Source organism: Mytilus californianus, unplaced genomic scaffold (genome assembly GCF_021869535.1).
Source record: "Mytilus californianus isolate M0D057914Y unplaced genomic scaffold, xbMytCali1.0.p SCAF_8, whole genome shotgun sequence".
NCBI classification, from domain to species: Eukaryota; Metazoa; Mollusca; class Bivalvia; order Mytilida; family Mytilidae; genus Mytilus; species Mytilus californianus.
Genome location: NW_026262734.1, coordinates 90,431,555 through 90,450,690, shown reverse-complemented (window position 1 = coordinate 90,450,690; position 19,136 = coordinate 90,431,555). Strand labels below are relative to the sequence as shown.

The 19,136-nt window shown below is 33.2% G+C and overlaps 1 protein-coding gene across 1 annotated transcript; it reads right to left on the bottom strand.

Annotated features, from left to right (window-relative positions):
• Window positions 1-5,634: 5,634 nt before the first annotated feature.
• Window positions 5,635-8,664, bottom strand: LOC127711707 (uncharacterized). The gene is made up of 2 exons (XM_052217819.1): window positions 7,940-8,664; window positions 5,635-7,278 (listed from the first exon to the last, which is right to left on the bottom strand). Exons 1-2 carry the CDS (start codon window positions 8,340-8,342, stop codon window positions 6,032-6,034), a joined length of 1,650 nt encoding a protein of 549 aa, XP_052073779.1. The 5' UTR covers window positions 8,343-8,664; the 3' UTR covers window positions 5,635-6,031.
• Window positions 8,665-19,136: the final 10,472 nt, after the last annotated feature.

Here is a 19,136-nt window from a genome sequence, read left to right as displayed (position 1 = left end):
ATTCTTCATATACAAAGACTTTAAGATATATGTAGATAAAAGTTAGAAAAATCCTAAACACAAAAATTGCAGTTTTACACTATTTTACAAACTGAACAAATTAAACATCACTTAACAGTTTGAAGTTGTATCAGTTCGCAATAGTTTAAATCTTATTTAAAAAAATACATTTTTTATTTTGAAAGCGACAAAAGAGTCATGATGTTTAACGAGTCTTTGTTAAAGTTAACTTCAAATAATCTTGTTGATCGCTAATATGATCAGTAAACTTACTTCAGTTCTAAAGAAAAAAACTTAACGAATTTACACAAAGGCAAAGCCGGATATCAATAGAAGGTAATGTAAATTTTCACCGACAAGGAAGACAGGTAAAGCTGTGACCAGCTAGAACACTTCCTGCTGTCTTGATCTACTAAATATAGAAACAAGGGGATGTCAATTTCATGTCACGCCTTCATCTACCAAATATGGTGTAGGCCAAGGCTCCGTGTTGAAGGCCGTACTTTGACCGATAATGGTTTACTTTTACAAATTGTGACTTGGATGGAGAGTTGTCTCATTGGCACTTATACCACATCTTCTTATATCTACAAAGGGATCATATCTAAGGAAATTTCAATTTCATGTCAACCCGGCGTCATCTACCAAATAAAGTAACAAAGGGGCCATTTTGTGAAATGTCAATTTCGTGTCAAGCCTTCATCTACCATATATGAGACAATATCAGAAAGAGTCTAACTTCCTGGTTCCATCATTCAGCGGCAATTATCTTTAGATCCAATTATCTTTTTGGAAAATTTTAAGTTTCAGTATTAACTAGAGTATATAATGCACCAACTATTGCCAATTTAACACTCCTTCTTATATTTCTTCCAATAAATTATTATAATATAAATGTTCAACCCCCCAAAAAATCGTGTTGTCCACTTTTGTTTTTCTGACAATGAAATCATTCAAAGAATATCCTAATCAAGTAAATATGTTTCCAATTGTCACAATTATGATAGATTATATAAGAAAGTTGTCCCCTATTGATCTGTTTTTTTTTATAACTAAAGCATATCTAAAAAAATTGCATTTTAAAACTTTGTCCCAAGGGATAATTTTCTTGTTGTTACCACTGTTTTTTTTTACCTGTGGAAACATTTGAAAGACCAAGATTTAATTTCCTATATTGCAATGAGAAGAGCGTCATTTCCTGAATGCATGGCAATTCGCATGACTACGCGTGTATAGTTTGAATGGCGGTCAGTTTGAAAAATCCGAATTTATAGAACAATACTTTTGTTGTTCTCTCCTGTTACAGCCTTTTGTGTACTTTCTGAGAATATTTTAATGTCAACACTATAACATTAAATGTGTTTTTATAGTATCTTATTAAACTGATATGTAGATGGAAGTACACTTCCATACAATTCAAATAAAAGGACAAAAAATACTCTGTAATTCCTTTCTGTTACGTTCTGTCATGTTACCTGATAAAAAGTAACAGCATGGTCATAATCAGTAACAGGAAGGATGTCAAAGACAATTTTGCTGATGAAACACAAAGTTAATCTACTGTATGCCAAACAGTTCATTCAATATAATTTATTATCATCATATTAAATAAATCTCAACATAATATACTGTCTTTTGAATGAAAAGACAGGTTTTTGACTTTTGACAACAGCAGAAAACATTGTGCAATTCTAGTATAGTTGATGGTAACAGAAAGGAATTTATTTTTAAATTTTTCATTACAGACAGATTTTTCATCTTGCAAATGAAAGTTTCAAAAGAAAAATGACATTGTTTGCTGTTATCTTCCAATTGTGACCAATTTGTTATTATGTATTTTTCTTAAACTATGAAAACAAAGGAATTGTTTTGAAATAAAGTTCCTTCCTGTTACCAACTCTGTCTTGATACTCAAGATTATTTCGTGTTACCGACAAATCGGACGATATTTTAGTATATTTATTAACCTTATGTATTGTAAATGCTAAAATAAATAATTGACATTTGATAAAATATTGCAGGATGTACTAGTAAACCACAAATAGTATCTTTAATTTATTCCTTATTCCCGTTAGGAACTTTTTTAAAATTGAAACACTTTGGTAACAGGAAGGAACTGGAATTTTTGGTAGCATTTTTTACTTTGCCTTAGTTACCACATTTAACAATTTTTTGAATTACATACAACAGTTCCTGAATCCTCAATGTTTTTTCTTCGTTTTGTGCTATTAAATTACAGATTTAAAAGGCATTTTTGTTTTGTTTTTCCCATTGCCAAAAATTAGTTTTTTTCTGATATTGTCTCATATATAGTAACAAAGGGATCATTTCGTGCAATGTCAATTTCATGTCACGCCACTATTTTTCACAATCTGAGGTTCGTTTGGGGAAGTTAAATAATTTTTATTTTTGTGTTAAAATTTTCATAGAAATTATTGATGCAAATTTTAGCTGCAGTATAAAAACAATTTCAGGTCAATGTCAGAAAAGCATCTACTTTTTTTGTATTTGGTACGAAACTGTTAAAGGACTCATCAAACGTCGCCCAGTTTCTTTATAACTCATACAATAAAGTTGATATTTTTCTGACATTGACCTAATATTGTACATAATCACGACAAATGCTCTTTAATACGAAGTTAGAAATACTTTAAAGTGTGATTATAGTGAGTAACTACATTGGGAAAAAAATATAAGGTACATACACTACAATATGCCGACGGAAAACAAATTATAAGCAGGGGCCTAAGTGGGACCGCTGAACGATCATAGTAAATTTCTTATTGAAAAAAAAAGTTATATGAAATTAATTGTAAGCATATGCCTACAATGCCACACTGGTGCTACGCCACTCACCGATAACGAACTCACATGAAAACCCGTCAAGAAATAAGGTTGTAAATATTAAAACATGCATGTCTTTGCAGCATATTATCACGGTATCTGTGTTTCAAAATAATATTTGTAAGTATTAATATAGGATTAAACACATTTTTAGGCAGTTAAGCTGCCTTATGCTACCACCCTAGATTTGTGTTCTTCCCACTAAATGGTGTAAAAAGTGCTATTGTTATTATCTAGCTGGCTAATATGTTATTAATAACTAATTGGGCACTTTTTTCATACTTTCAATTCTGGAATACAAAAAATATGACCAGAAAAACCTTAAATTATCGTCGAACTACCCAAAACTTTTGAAGTTGCACACAGGAAGTAGTGCTCAATAGAAATCCGTACGTAGTTTATCATCCCATGTGCTTTTGGCTAAGATGTCAAAGAACAATTGTATGAAATATTTCATCGCCGAAAATCTCTAATTACAAGTCGTTTACATTTCCCAAATGGCCAAAGGCGCAGGAAAATTGTTCTTGTACACCAAATCTCTATGATAGAGGAAATAAAGTTATATGTTGTAGTCTAAGTTGGCGGTAATTTTAACTTACACAAACATTAGGTAATTATATATATAAGTATTCTGATGTTTTAAAGTAAGTTTTGTTAATAATGATGTTCTTTTCGTTTAAGAAGATTGTGATTATTTTATTTCAATTAAATGTATGCACATTTAAATTCCTTTCTTTTATTATATTATCCCGTTTATCACTGACCTTGGCAGTTGTTGTTGTTTTTATGAATGAAAAAGATCGGAAAATCGACGTTGATGGGATATTTTAGGAAATGTGGACAACTCGTCCCTGAGACAAGTCGGACCGAGTCCACTCTGACCGTCTTAGAAGACAACTCGGACCGATTGTCAGATTTACTTAGGGTTCCATAAAATGTTAGACTAACATGTCTAGCGGAGTTATCAATTTTTCGTTTGTGCATTGGGGTCTATTTAGGGGTATTTTGAAGGGCCTAAATAAGGAAAGGGTTTGCTATAGAACCCTATGGGGATTTTATATTTTTCAATTTTCAAATGACTATTACTTGAAAACAGTAAGTGATAGACACACATGATCTTCAGTAATGATAACAGGACAATAGAGCAAATCAAATGAAATATAGGATGAGTCCCTGGGGGTCATCCCACCCCTTCAATTTGAAAATGTGTTTTTATCTTGTAAACGGTCGCGATCCCCACCCCTAAACCGTATATATACTTGTATGGGACAATAAAACAAATCAAATGAAAATAATTTGGGGGAGTCCCAGGTGTCACCCCACCCCTTCTGTTTGAGAACTTGTAAATGGTGGAGATCCCCACTCCTAAACCTAAACAATATTCATTTATGGGACAATATAACAAATCAAATGAAATATAAGGGGAGTCCCTGGGGGTCATCCCCTTCTGTAAAGAACTGTTAACGGTTGAGATCCCCATCCCTAAACCATACATAGTTTTGTATGGTACAATAAAACAAATAAAATGAAATATAGGAGGAGTCCACAGGGGGTCAACCCCACCACCTCCTGTTTGAAAACTTGTTAATGGTCGAGGTCCCCACCCTTAACCATACATATTCTTGTATGGTACAATAAAACAAATGAAATAAAATATAGGGGGAGTCCACGGGGCTCAACCCCACCCCCTCCTGTTTGAGAACTTGTTAACGGTCGAAATCCTCACCCCTAAACCATACATATTCTTGTATGGAACAATAAAACAAATCAAATTAAATATAGGGGAGCCCCTGGGGGGCCACCCCATCCCTCCTGTTTGAGAACTTGTAAACGGTTGAGATCCCCACCCCTACACCATATATATTCTTGTATGGGACAATAAAACAAATAAAATAAAATATAGGGGATTAGTCCATGTGGGTCTTCCCCATCCCTTTTCTTTTTGAAAATTTGCAAACAGTTGAGATTCCCACCCTGAAACCATATATATTCTTGTATGGGACATTAAAACAAATCAAATGAAATAAAGGGAGAGTCCCCTGGGGATCAATCCCCACCTTTTGAGAACTTGAAAACGGTCGAGATCCTCACCCCTAAACCATATATATTCCTGTTCGTCAACTCAAGAGTGGTTGAATGACACAGGGTCAATCTCCTAGGCGTCCCACATATGCATATCACTTTACTTGACCAAACCAATTTGTACTGGACTCTGCCCTATGTCAGGCGACCATGGGAATGACGAATTATAGGAGCTTTGTTTGGGAGACTTCGTAACAGTATCCTGTTACAATTATTTCTTGTTTATTATAGAATTTAATTGATGCAAGAAATAAGTCTAGGTTGAATTTACTTTAATTATTTTTTGAGTTATTTCTGGGCCTATAAGAATTTTCATTTAAGGCTTATTTTAAAGGAAACATATTTAAGATAAATTAGAAATAACTTTTGAAAATGGTAGGATTAGATGGCGGAAACATTAAGGTACAAACATTTTTTTTAACTTGTAATAGCTGAGATAAAAAATTAAACCAATTCTTCCACAATATTCATCTTAACTTAAGCTTCTGCCACGTTTTGCCTTGGGTTTTTTTAATTAACTGCCTATAGCGCCCTTGGTGCTTTGATTTCTAGAGGTTATTGATGTGTAAACTCGGGCGATTAACTCACAAACTGAATAAAAGTCCGAAGGATGTAAACTCGGGCGATTAACTCACAAACTGAATAAAAGTCCGAAGGACTTTTATGTGAAGTTTGTGAGTTAATCGCCCGAGTTTACACATCAATAACCTCTAGAAAAAATGTGTTTAATCCTTATAATTCTTAATTCAAATTTAGATAGTCGTTGTTTGTAATATTTTTTTTTATAAGTTTTTTTCCTTTTGTGGAGCACTAGCGTTCCATATATGGGCAATGCGCATGAATATATCAGAGTGAAATCGACACACAGGGAAGCTAATGTAGGTCATCACTTATTCTCGTAAAAGACAAAAAAGTAAGAATTAACAACACATTCTGCTAAATAATTTTGTTTTAAAACACATAAAGAAAAAATAATAGAACAACAAAAACGTTCAATGTAAATAACTGAATGTCTACAGTCAAGAGTCAAATAATCCGGATTTTTAAGCCGCGCCATCAACGTGTACACACGCTACACAACTACACAGCTCAAAAGTGTTACATGTTAGCTGAAATTGAAACTACAGTTGTGAAATACAGAATTTGCTGCAAATCCAGACATTTTGTGGTTTTGAAGATTGGACTGACTCTTTACTAGAACGTTCTGATTTGGCATATCGAAAGAGCGGAGTGGAGTTCGTTCGGTAAGTACAGAATGTCCAGTTTCTGTGTCTGTGACATTGGTTTGAATTGGAGAAATGGCGGTAGAAGTAGAAGGGGCAACTGGTACAAGTGCTGCTGATGACGAAGAATTACCCGTTGCTACATTGTCTAACACCGAACTAATTTTGTACTTCTGAACGGTGCTTGGTCTTCTGCAATATGATTTCAGACTTTCCTCACATTTATGGTCCGACATAAACATGATGCTCCTATCCGTTAAACCAGCATCACTCATGGCTGTAATAGCTGTAGATCTGAGTGAATGCCCTGTGTAACGTTTGACACCAGCATTTTTACATATGTCGGGCATTAAAGCAGAGACGTTTTTAACTTTCACAGGCGTTACATTATACCATGTTTTGTACATTGATGGACAGCGTAAGGCTTCTCGGCAGCATTGATTGAACAATGATTTGGCGGCTGGATCACACTTTGATAGAAAGTGCTTAATCGTAGTAAGAGGACAGGATGGAGAATTGGGTACGGCATACATTCTCTTATCTTGCGTTTCTTCTGTTGCATCATCTAGTCCACCCTGGTGTTTTTTTTGGTGTGTCTCGTGCGAAATTGACAGGAATTCAGATCTCCTTTCATCATGTTCAAATTTGAAAGAACTTATATTCAACTGATGATGGAATTCTACCCCACGGCTGACGAAATGAATTCCTAAAAGGTACCATACTCTGAAACGGAGTGCAACAGGGTCCTCTTTTCTCATAAGGTAGGTGTTAATTTTCATCAATTCAGGAGTTGATATAGTAGGGTGGTGTTGTGTAGGTCTTGATAAACCATTGCGCAAATTAAATTTGAGCTTGGCACTCAACATAGAATTTGCTGATTTAAAATCTGTGTCACGGACAATGTCAATGCTACGGCCAATATCTTTAAGATGTCTGTTTATAGCAGCACGTACATTTTTTAATGAATTTTTGTGATATTCCTGAGCTTGCTCTTCTGGCATTTTTAAAGCCCTTTTGGATATGTTTTGAGGTTGAGCCTCAGCATAAAATTGCCTCAAACTGCTGTTCAGACTGATAACAGACACAGTTTGAAAGTCCACAGTACTTGCGAGTCTTTCAGAACACCAAGCTGAAAAGTATTAATGTAAAAATATAAGTTTGATTACAAAAAAGTTCATCTGCTTATGTTAATTTTTATCTAAGATATATATGCATATGAGAAGATCATGTTTTAGGTTACTTTTATTGTTTGGTTGCTGTCTTATTAACATATAGGCTATACGCCCCATCTCCTTTCATTCATATTTTCTAAAATATATCTGTTTGGTTATTTCATTAATTAAGTCAAATAATACATTGTGTACACCAATCTCAAGTTTTGATTTTTTTTTACCCATGGTCAATGGGCGTAAACAATGACATCGAAAACAATCCATTCTTACTGTGAGGTTATGACATAAGCATTGTGATAGTGTTAGGAAATGAAGGGGAAAGAGCACAAAATAGAAAGTTGTCTATTTTTCTCTGTCCATTTTATTTAGTCAGGTAATAAACATTGAAATGTATAAGTTTGATATTATTTTATGTTGTGTTATTTCATGTTTTATGTTTTATTTTAGCTTGTTTTATTTCAAGTCAAGATTTAGATGAATCCACTCCTTTCTGGGAAATGGTCAAGTTTTGATTTATATTGTCTGTCAAAACGGATCATTGCCTGGGTAGGTTTGGTGGAAAAACAACAGCAAATTCAATCACTGTGTTTTTTAAAGATTTTTTTTATAGAATCTTACCATTAAAGACTCCAACTCCCCACTTTGTGTTCTTTTTTGTTGAGGCACTGTACTGATTTTGCTCTATTTCAAGCAGAGTGTCTGTGTCTAGATTTTTGAAACGTCTGGAGTTAGATGTATTTTTTGAATCCTGTATTAGTGCAGGTTCTTGGTGATGTTGTTGTACCTGGACATCAACTGTTTCAGCAAAAGTTGTGCTTGTTAGTGTTTCTGTAACTGTTTGGTCATTGTTGATGCTTGTTACAGCATGAAGCAGCATTTCGTCAAAGCCTTCAACTTCTTGGTGTATAATTTCGAAAAGGTCAACAACTTCATCAGCATCAATGTGTTCTGGCAGTTGTAATTCAAAAGTTATTGGAACATCTGGCAACGTAGATGTGTCAAAATCAGCATCAAGCTCCATTTTTTACAGAATTTTAGCAGACGATTTTTTCAGATGAATGGAAGGTCATGTGATTTCCGTATTTTTTACCAATTAAATAAATGATTTACAGCTATAATTATGAACTCCATTTTATTTAATTTTTACAACCACTAAAAAATATAAATTTATACAAGCCCGGTTATATTTACACGATTAGCGTTCGCGATTTAGAGCCGCCATATTGTTTACATTAGTTACAAAAATAGTTCCGGCAACACAGTCTATCGAAGTGTAAACCGAGAATAGAAAGTGGAATTGACCAATCACAGTTAACTATATGTAGATATGCTAATCATATAAGAATTATAACATCATATTTGAAGCATATTACTAGGATGACCTTCAAGAATATGAATGCTTGATTGGTTGATTGATTAGTTTTTAACACCACTTTCAGCATTACAGTGCTATTTCTTGGCGGGCAGTTTTTATTTGTGGAGGGAGGCGGAGTTTTTGTTAAGTAAAGTTTTATTTGATTATTTCTCCTATTTGCCTTTGAAAACATTTTTTTTAACTATTTTATGACGAATACCAAAGAAATAACCGTTTTAAATCCGACGTCGAATCCGCTCAAATAGTTTTTATGACAGCCAATGTGTTTTAGAACTATATACAAATAAAGTACGAATAGTACGAATACGTATACGAAAACAATACTTTATTAATCCAATTAAATGGCTTCCGAGCATATACATATATATATATATATATATATATAGTATTAATGATACAATATTTTTTAAGATATATTACACTGAAAATAAATGAATAACTAAATATCCTCCATATAAGATGGTGTTAAAAAATGTTAATAAAAACAGCAACACCGTGGCCTTAAATAGAATGCAGAAAAGACAAATACAACAATAAAACATCACACAGAAAACCAAAAATTGGGAAGCACGAGCCGAACAAGAATCGAGGATGAACTCAAGTGCTCCGAAAGGGAAGGCAGTTCCTGTTTCAATTGTGGAACCCGTCTTATTGCTCAAGCAAGTAACAATTCGGTGACAATCGCATTTCGTAATGCAACAATCAAGGAAAAGATGATCCGTGATCATCTGTTACACAGACTATCCATAGCGGTCATTCAAATCATGATAGCGCCCGTAAAACTGTACAATATAAAGATATATTAGATATAAAAAGAATGTCCAAAACATTTACTAGAAATATATTTGAGATGTGATCTTTTGAAAATGTATTATACACATGCATATATACACGTCGTTTTAATAGAAACAATGAAAATAGGCTAGAAACTTTTGTTTAAAAAACTGATGTTTCATATGGTCTCCAAATTCTCAAAAATTCAAAAGAAGTCTCGTTCTGATATTGTCTAAAGACAATTGATCATCACTATTGTTTTGTGACATATCAAATACAGAGACATCACTCCATATTAACCGAAAATCTGTTGGAATGTCTTCGATGCAAATATCCAGTGCAACAATTATAACTTTCAGGAGAGAACGACACGATTTATCTTCCTTTGCTTGATCTATTTCGTAAGCGGCAAATGGTTTGGACATGAAATCAGAAGTCACAACAAATATGATATGACGGCTGCTAGATATCGCATGAGCAATTTGTTCATAGATTGACTTTCCACCAACAAAATTTCTATTTTGTAAAGTGGTGATACAACAGCTTTTGAATCGTATAGAATTGAGTTTCAAATATCTTAATCCAGGTCCAAAAACTGGGTGTCCGTACAAATCATTACTCAAGTTTCTTAATTTTATAGCCGGGTAAAATGGCGTTCCGACTATATGGGAATTAAGAAGGAATATTTCGCTCCTTAAACTTTTATTTTAGCAGTCCGGCAAGACCGAACAACAAACTCCAAACCAAATGTCAAGTAACATACAAACAATAACAATATATATAAGCACAACCAATTAAAGGATTAAGAAGATTAACATATGCCAAATAGAAATGACAATAGATTAGAAGAGTAATTAATGTCCGACACGTATAAGTAAATTATTGTCTAAACTGTTACAGAGAATAAATAATTAAATGAATAGAGTAAATGAATTTAAGTCCTTTGTCCAAGATTATGAAACATAATCCGTGTGAAACACTTATGCCTAAATTTACGACAAAGTTCAGACAGTGTTCCCGCCTGCCCTAAATAGAAGGGCGGCCCGCCCTTGGTGCCCTTACCCCCGCCCTTCTGCCCTCCAAAGTAAAAGAATGTACCCCTCTGCCTTTTCAAAAAAATAAAATTTCAAAATTTCATGCCTACTGGCGTTTCCGGTAAAATTGTTACCTGATTGTGTAACACTAATTAACTGACAATGGGATTAAGTTAAATACCTAGTGCTTTGGCAGTTTTATCACCTTTGTTAATGATTGTTTACTGCTAATTAGTGGATTTAAGATAATTGAACAAATACTAGATATTTAATACAGAATGAAATGTCCACATGTTATCCATTTGTTATGTTTATGTACAGCATGTACACCTGAAAAAATTTATTTCAGTAGGCATAACATAAAAAATAAAATCTTAAACAATTTTAAAGGCAAACATAGTTTTGACTTAATTGGTAAAAAATGTTTTGTTTCATAACCATCATGTAACCATCATGTGACCATGAGTATGAAATTTAAAGAGGAATCAAAGAAATTTGTACTTTGAACATAACAAGATTCACTTCCTGTTTCTAATACTTCTTGTATTTTATAATCCTCCTGACATAGGAGCACTCAACAAATTTTTTTTAACAATGATGGAGAAAAAAGTAACTGTTTATATCTTCTGCAATATATTATTGCATCAATATAAAATATGATCATCTCCTGTCTCACCTGTTATATTTATAAAACTCCTTACTGAGGAGCACTTTGGTGTGCACTTAAAAATACTTTTTTGTAACAATTCAAATGATAATAAATAACTCTCAATAACATATATACTATATGTTTGAAAAAGTAATTTAAATGTAGATAATTTAATTACATTCAACATTCAATTTTGCATGTATAACTCCATCTTTCAAAACTACTTGTTCATTTTGGTATAAGTTATAAAACATTGAAATTTCTGATGATTATTTTCCATACCAAATGTGCAAGTTTGTTTAGATTAAGATCAAAATGATATGCTTTGCTTCATGGTATAATAATTTGATGAAAAAAAATTCTTACTGGAACCAACATCAAGAACATATTAATTTCTGAATATGGTTTAAATACAACTAATGTTCTCCAGCTGAGCCTAGCAATATTCAAGGTAATTTATACACTGTCCAACATTGCCCTTAAAATCTGGGTTATAACGCTAAAGTGCCCTTTCAGACAACTAGCACCCTTCTGCCCTGAGATTCAAGCTGGAACACTGTCAGAATAATAAAATAAATGCAAAACAAGAATATACATTAAAACAATTGAATTCATAAAATATTGTTTAAAAACTAATTTCATTGCACAGTCCAAATTGTCCGGTCATATATTCCCGCGGCCCTTGAAGACACGACCCGGGTTTTACTGTTCATCTAAAATTATTCCGAAAGTTTCTTCTGTGGTTGTGGCGTCCTCTGTAACGATAGTTTTGGTTTGAATAGTTATCTTCTCTTGTATTTTTCCTAAAATTGTCCAATCTCGAAAATCACTCGGTCGTGCCTGAGTCTTACGTTATCTATGAATTCCTTGTTATATTCTAAGGTTTGAAAGAAGTCCATCAGTTCTATGGTATTAAGTTCCGCACAAGGAAACATTGACATAGCTTTCTGTTCTTTGAATTTTTTCATTCTTTCTGCGTCACGACGTAACTTGGATTTCGATTTAACCTTAACAACTTTCACGTCCGGTTGTCTGTGAAAATTACACATTCTGGCGTAATGTCCAAAACTTCTACACTTATAGCAAAATGACGTTTTTGCTATACATTGTCAAAAATGAAATTGATTGTTCACAGTCTTTCCACAAAACTTACATAGGTGGTTGTCCATATGTTGAAAATTTCTTGTCTGAAAGGTAGTTCCATGATCAGACATCTGGTATCTCCAGTCTCGGCCAAAATTTCTGGTTCTCGGCGTATCCATTTTTCTGTTTGCTGGGGGATCAGCTTCACAGGTAGAACAAGGTATCCGATAGATGCGTTGCCCGGATGTCCTTACACCAGATATAGCCAGGTAAAATGGCGTTCAGGCTAAATGGAAATCAAGAAGGAATATTTCGCTCCTTAAACTTTTATTTTAGCAGTCCGGCAAGACCGAACAACAAACTCCAAACTAAATGTAAAATAACATACAAACAATAACAATATATAAAAGCACAATCAATTAAAGAATTAAGAAGATTAACATATGCCAAATAGAAATAACAATAGATTAGAAGAGTAATTAATGTCCGACACGTATAAGTAAATTATTGTCTAAACTGTTACAGAGAATAAATAATTAAATGAATAGAGTAAATGAATTTAAGTCCTTTGTCCAAAATTATGACACATAATCCGTGTGAAACACTTATGCCTAAATTTACGACAAAGTTCAGAATAATAAAATAAATGCAAAACAAGAATATACACTAAAACAATTGAATTCATAAAATGTTGTTTAAAAACAAATTTCATTGCACAGTCCAAATTGTCCGGTCATAATTTTATAATCCGTTGAAATACCTCATCTGGATAAAACAGATACCCTCTTTTATCTGATGAATCCATATTTAAACTAAAATCAAGGTTGATAATATTTCGTATATTTGTCAATATAAATAAACCATCGGTCGATATATTTAGTGCGTTTCCGGCTAACGATACATTTTCCAGACTATTCAAGCCATTAAAGCCTTTGGGTTGCACGGTGTGTATTTTACTGTTGTCAAGCTCAAGTTTTTTTAAATGCCCGTATCTCGCAATGATTTATTCAAAATAACACACAGGTTGTTTTCACTCAGATCCAAGGATTCAATGTCTATTGGTAAATCTTGCGGAATACCTGTTAAATTTTGAGTGTGAAGTTCCAGTGGGAAGAATAAATGCAGCCAGCAATAAACTTTCATATTTCCCTGTAAGGAAAAGATAAATAGCATTATTTTTTTGAGTAATGAAAATATTTTAAATTGAAAAACAAAATTTTAAGTTTATGATATAGTTTCTTAAAAAATCAAATTCCAATAAACTGTAGTATTTGACATCTTTTAAATTTTGACACTGCTATATCACGTACCGTACGTATCATTGCCATCGTCTTTGTAGACTTCAGACGAATGACAAAGAGCAAGGAATCGCTCCTGCTTATATACCACAATGGTAGCCGTATCATTCTTGAAGGAGGGGTGTTCTTCCAAAGTGCCTCATTACTCGTACTAGAGTTTCCACTGGAACACCCCTTCACATTTGACCTGACCCAAGGTTAACCCACCAAATATCTTATTCTTTTCTATGTTTTATTAAAGTATATACAAATACATGAAATAAGGCTTCTGCCGAACTGTAACTAAGGTAAAGTATCGAACCTAAGATACAACATCATCACATTACCAATATATCGACGTTCATGTACATGTATACATCAATTCAAACTACATACATGTACGCTTACGTCTCAAAGCCGTTATACGTGACTGAGTAGGTTGATATGTACCGATTATCAGGTTGTCTGATATCGTAAAATATCAGATGAGAGTCACAATATGAAGCTTTTTGTCGAGTGAGCGCAGCGAACGAGTTCAAAAAGGCTTCATATTGTGTCGAGCAGCTGATATTCTACATTATCAATATGCAGACAACCAGATAATCGATTTATCGGGTTGTATTTGCGTAATTTGCATGATAGAAACAAATGTTTTCTTTGTTTTACCAGCAAACCGGAAGACGTCTTTATAAGTTCGGGTCAAACTTATTAACGTCGGTTCATACATTATGACGTTTTTGATATGTCCGGGTCGAAGTTATTAAGGCCGGGTCAACGTATTTGACGTCACAAATCCGTGATATGCAATTTTATTAAGAGCAGAACAGAGTGATATAGAAAGTGGGACGACCGATAAAGGCGAAGGGAAGGACAATACACACGGATTATGTTGACGGCATTTTTAAGTTAAAATTTGGAATGAAAACAAAATCCAATTGATGTGCCTGGTAACACAAAAATCCTACTATCTGTGACAGAAAAATGGTTTATAAGTACCAATTATCAGGTTGTCTGCATATTGATATTGTAAAATATCAGCTGCGAGTCACAATATGAAGATTTTTGTCGAGTGAGCGCAGCGAACGAGTTCAAAAAGGCTTCATATTGTGTCGAGCAACTTGATAAGTTTTTTTACATGTTTTGTTTTTTGAAAAACTTTGTGTGTAAAAATAGTCATATAAACCAACTATGAAAATGAACTAATTTGCATCTTAAAGACAACACTGACATACATGTAGCTACAATAAACCCTATAACATTTTGATGTTGGATCAGAAAGTACTTCTCATTATTTTCTTATAAATTCAAAACTTTGAATTTCCCAAAATTAATTTATGAAAATGGCCCTGGTGTAAAGTAAATTCAAGGGAATGTGACCCTACCACTTTAAACATGATTTCAAAATTTAATGTTCAGAAATAGATAGTTTGTATCAATGGAAACAATATCACAGAAATGGTAGAGAAATAGGTAAACTAAAATAAAATACATAATCTTGAATTTGATTCATTCTTCCGAAAAAAAAAACACTAAATGTTGCTGGAATCAATGTTTATCCACATTTACACAGTGAATTTTAACATTGTACTAGTAAATAAACAAATAGCTCAAATAGATTATAAGCCTATTAGAGTAACATGATTTAATGCATTAAAGTCCTCTTTTAATTAAACCTATGTTATGTAGTGCGGTTGAATCCGGTTCAACATCGGGCTATTTCAGGTTATCAGGGTGTAAGGTCGGACCTGTAACATTGTTTTTTGTTTATAGTTGTAATAATTGTTAGATGATAAATTAGATGTACAGTTTGAAAGGACTTGTCTTATTTACTCCCCGTCAAAGGCAAGATTATATAACCTAACTGAAACGTTCTTATTTTCAATGGGATTCTGTTATTGAAATAACAAAAATCATGCTATTTCTTTTAAAAACCATCAACTAGTAAGGTTTCTTCAATTTTGAAATTCGACATTTTTTAGAAATGATCAATTTCCCGAAAATGTGAAAATCGTTTATTTTTGGAAAAAGAGGGAATTCCCCTTTTTACACCGTCCAATCAAAATTGTCTCGTTTACATTCACAACAGTAAATGACTTGAGTTGACGACATTAATTGGTGCGTCTGGACAGGTAAAGTAACACGGTTACCATGTTATGCAAGCATAGATAACATGTACGAAAAAATATATTTATTTGAAAACAAAAAGTCTAGTTGAAAAAACAAAGAAAGCTACGACTAGATCCGTTCGTGTTCTGAAGAAATGCGTATGCGGATGAAAAATGGTCAGAAATTAAAAACTAAAGACAAACACCCACATAAAATAAGAAAATAAATAAACAACCAAACAAACAAACAAACAAACAAACAAACAAACAAACACAAAATGTTATTGTTAATTGTGCCCATTATTGTATTCAAACTTGAGAGTCCCCTGTCCTCGGTTTCAGAACCGTTTTGAAAAAGGATTCAAGTTTACTTGTATAGTGTCTGGATCATAGGGACTTGACTTCAGGTCCTATATATAGCCCGTTAATCGTCTCCGTGCATTAAAAAAAAAAAAAACGTATGCCCTACTATTCACTGGATCCAACTGGATATTTCTTTTTAAATGCACGTAGACGATTAACGGGCTATATATCTGACCTGTAGTCAAGTCCCTATGGTCTGAATGTATCAAGTTGGCGTAATGATACATATGCGATTTAGACTATATCAATTAACTCTATAAACTGTGTATTTATAAAAAATAAATCAAAATAACTTCATCTCCAAATGTAAAAGAAATGTTTCCCAATGTAAAAGAAACGAATGTCTTCTTCTAATTTTTTGGCAACTTTTTGCACAATCTCCCTTCTAAAAGTTTGTTTTTTTTAATTTTCTTTTTGTCCCGGTTGGGTGTGCGTGCGTGCGTGGGGAAAATAATCACATAATTCATTTAATCAACTTTTCCTAGGTACTGTTCTCAACCCAGATACCAGAAATATTGCACCTATTTAGTTTGAAGTTAGGCAAGTGCTATTCCAAAGTTTTAACCTACTTGTATGGCATGTTTTGAGGAATTTGTTTTACCATGCATTGCTTCAATCTTTCGGAATTCGTTTTTTTTTTTCAGGAAAAAAAAGAAAAAAAACACCAATTGGTGTATAAATCAACTCCTACAATGTACTACATCCTTGAATTTTCACACAATAATAACACATACATTGCAGTTATGCACCTTCTATATTTAAATTGTTTGACGATTTTTACCCAATTATCAAGACCTTTAATCAGCAAATTTTTTAAAAGATATTTTAACATTTTTTTATCCCAGATCTTTTGGAACTTCACAAACTTATTGAGGCTGTGCACCTTTCATTATCGAGTTGTTTAAAGATTTTTTTCCATTTCTCCATTTTATATTTTAATATCTATTTAATCTTTGGTAAAGACAATTCTCCACTGTTTAAAAAAATGTTCTGCACAACCCGACCATTTGAATCTTTGATCCATTTTTCTATTCATAAATTATGGTAATTTATTCTAAATTTTTCTTAATAAAAACTTTGAACAAAACAGGTAATTTTCAGTTGCTTATCAACGATTTTGAAAGGGGGCAAAATAGGCAACGTTAGGAGTTGGGCATTTTAAAAATCTATGCATTTAGCATATATGTAGCTTCATAAGCCCTCCCCCCCCCTTTAAATCCACCTCTGATTCTATTCTGAAATATTTATTCCCCATGTCATTGTTTACTGCTGTAGCTACTGAAACATCTGTATATATCTGTTTAATAGTTTATTATGGTTTTTATATTTAATTGTAAATGCTTAAATTTTAATATGATAGATCTCTTATTGATTAAGATATTTTTTGTGAGCAATATTTTAATTTGCAATGTACATTGTATCTATATCAAACCCAATTCCCATAGCACATGTTTTCCCCGTGAAATAAAGGGAACCACGTCTATTTGTATACCTGGATGCATAATCTTGGCTTGCAGATATATTTATTTAATTTTATTTATATCAATTATATCTATAAATTGTGTATTTATAAAAATAATCAAAATAAACTTAAATTCCCTTTGTTAAAAGAAATGAATATCGTCTTCAATTATTTTGCACTTTTTAGATAATCTACCTTCTTAAAGTACTTCTATGTATTTGTTTAGGCCGGGTTGACGAAGTCCCAATCCGACATAAAATATTGTGATGACAAGTGGGCGTACGGGCGTGCAGGGGAAAAGTAAGTAACTAATTTGTGTAATCGAATCCTCCCCCAGTTCTCAACCCAGATACCAGACACTTCACAGAAAAATGCACATATTTTGACGTAATACAAAGCTATTATAGAATTGGGAACTTAAGATAAATGTCTCGTAGGGAAGCGGAAGTCCGAACGCATCTACGTTGGCCATTTCAGTATATTTTGTCATTCGGAATATCTCCGATTTTCTTTTTTTTTTTTTTTTTGGATCACCTGCATTAACCAGATATGTCATTTGTAACGTCAATGTGACGTTATGAACATGTCATTACTGATAAAGTTGACCAAAATGGCTATTGAGACTACTAATTTTGACCACTCAAATTTGACCTTTACTCTTACAAAAACGGATGTTTTTTTTCTTAAATAAATGTTAGACGAAGGGTAGGACTGAATATAAAAGTAAGAAAATATGATATGATTGCGAATGAGACAACTATCCACCAGAGACTATATGACATATGAAGTACATATATTTAAATGTTAAAAATGTTAATGTTGTATGCAACAACCGAAGGAAGTCCTGGTATTGTGGTTAGTTTACAGTCATTTCTAGGCTTCGGTCAAGATATTGAGCATATCTACATGTATATTTGACCTTCGACGTTTGTGGAAGTGCATGTTAATGTACATGTATATGAATGAATCTGCGCTGGTTGTTTATATAATGCTTATGCACAGCAATACCGCTATACACTCTTAATTGATACAGAATAAAATATGTCAACATTATTATTTTTAAAACAATTTCATGATACTCAGTAGTTAGTTACTCCATAAGTATCTTCAAACTGTACCGGATTACTTACAAACCTTTGATAAGGGGGGAATAATTGAGTCAAATACAAGGTTTTCAAATACAAATCGGAATTCAGGCCTTTCCAGTCATACGAGGTTGCGAACAAAAGGGTCGAGGTCGTTTTTAGTAGTACAGGTAATAACACTTCTGTTCCGAGATAGTTAGTTTTCCGTGTTCGATTTCATTTTACATACAAACGACACGTGATGACGTCAGAAATCTACGCAATGTTGAAATCGATACAACGTCGCTAACTGATTTATGACATCATCTAAAGGTAGGTTTTTATGAGGATAAGCGGGTAAGCATACTAGCACAATTTGAAAGAAAGTTTGCCGCGTAAATCTATTTAAATTGTTCCTTTCAGGCTTTTGCTTAATTCCCTTTATGTGAAATACGAATGCTATCAATGATCATGATGTCAATTATGTCACTTTTCAAACTCCACATTGAAACAACAACTATCTCGGAACTCTTCTATACACTGTACTATAATACACCAGAAACCACATTGAACATAGCTATATGTAAAGACTAACAGTCTAACACATCTTTTGTCTTACTTACAGCGTC

Coding starts and splice junctions, on each gene's coding strand:
- LOC127711707 (XM_052217819.1), bottom strand. CDS start 8,342: ATGGAGCTTGATGCTGATTTTGACACATCTACGTTGCCAGATGTTCCA. Junction 7,279..7,939: donor GGGAGTTGGAGTCTTTAATG/GTAAGATTCTAT, acceptor AATACTTTTCAG/CTTGGTGTTCTGAAAGACTC.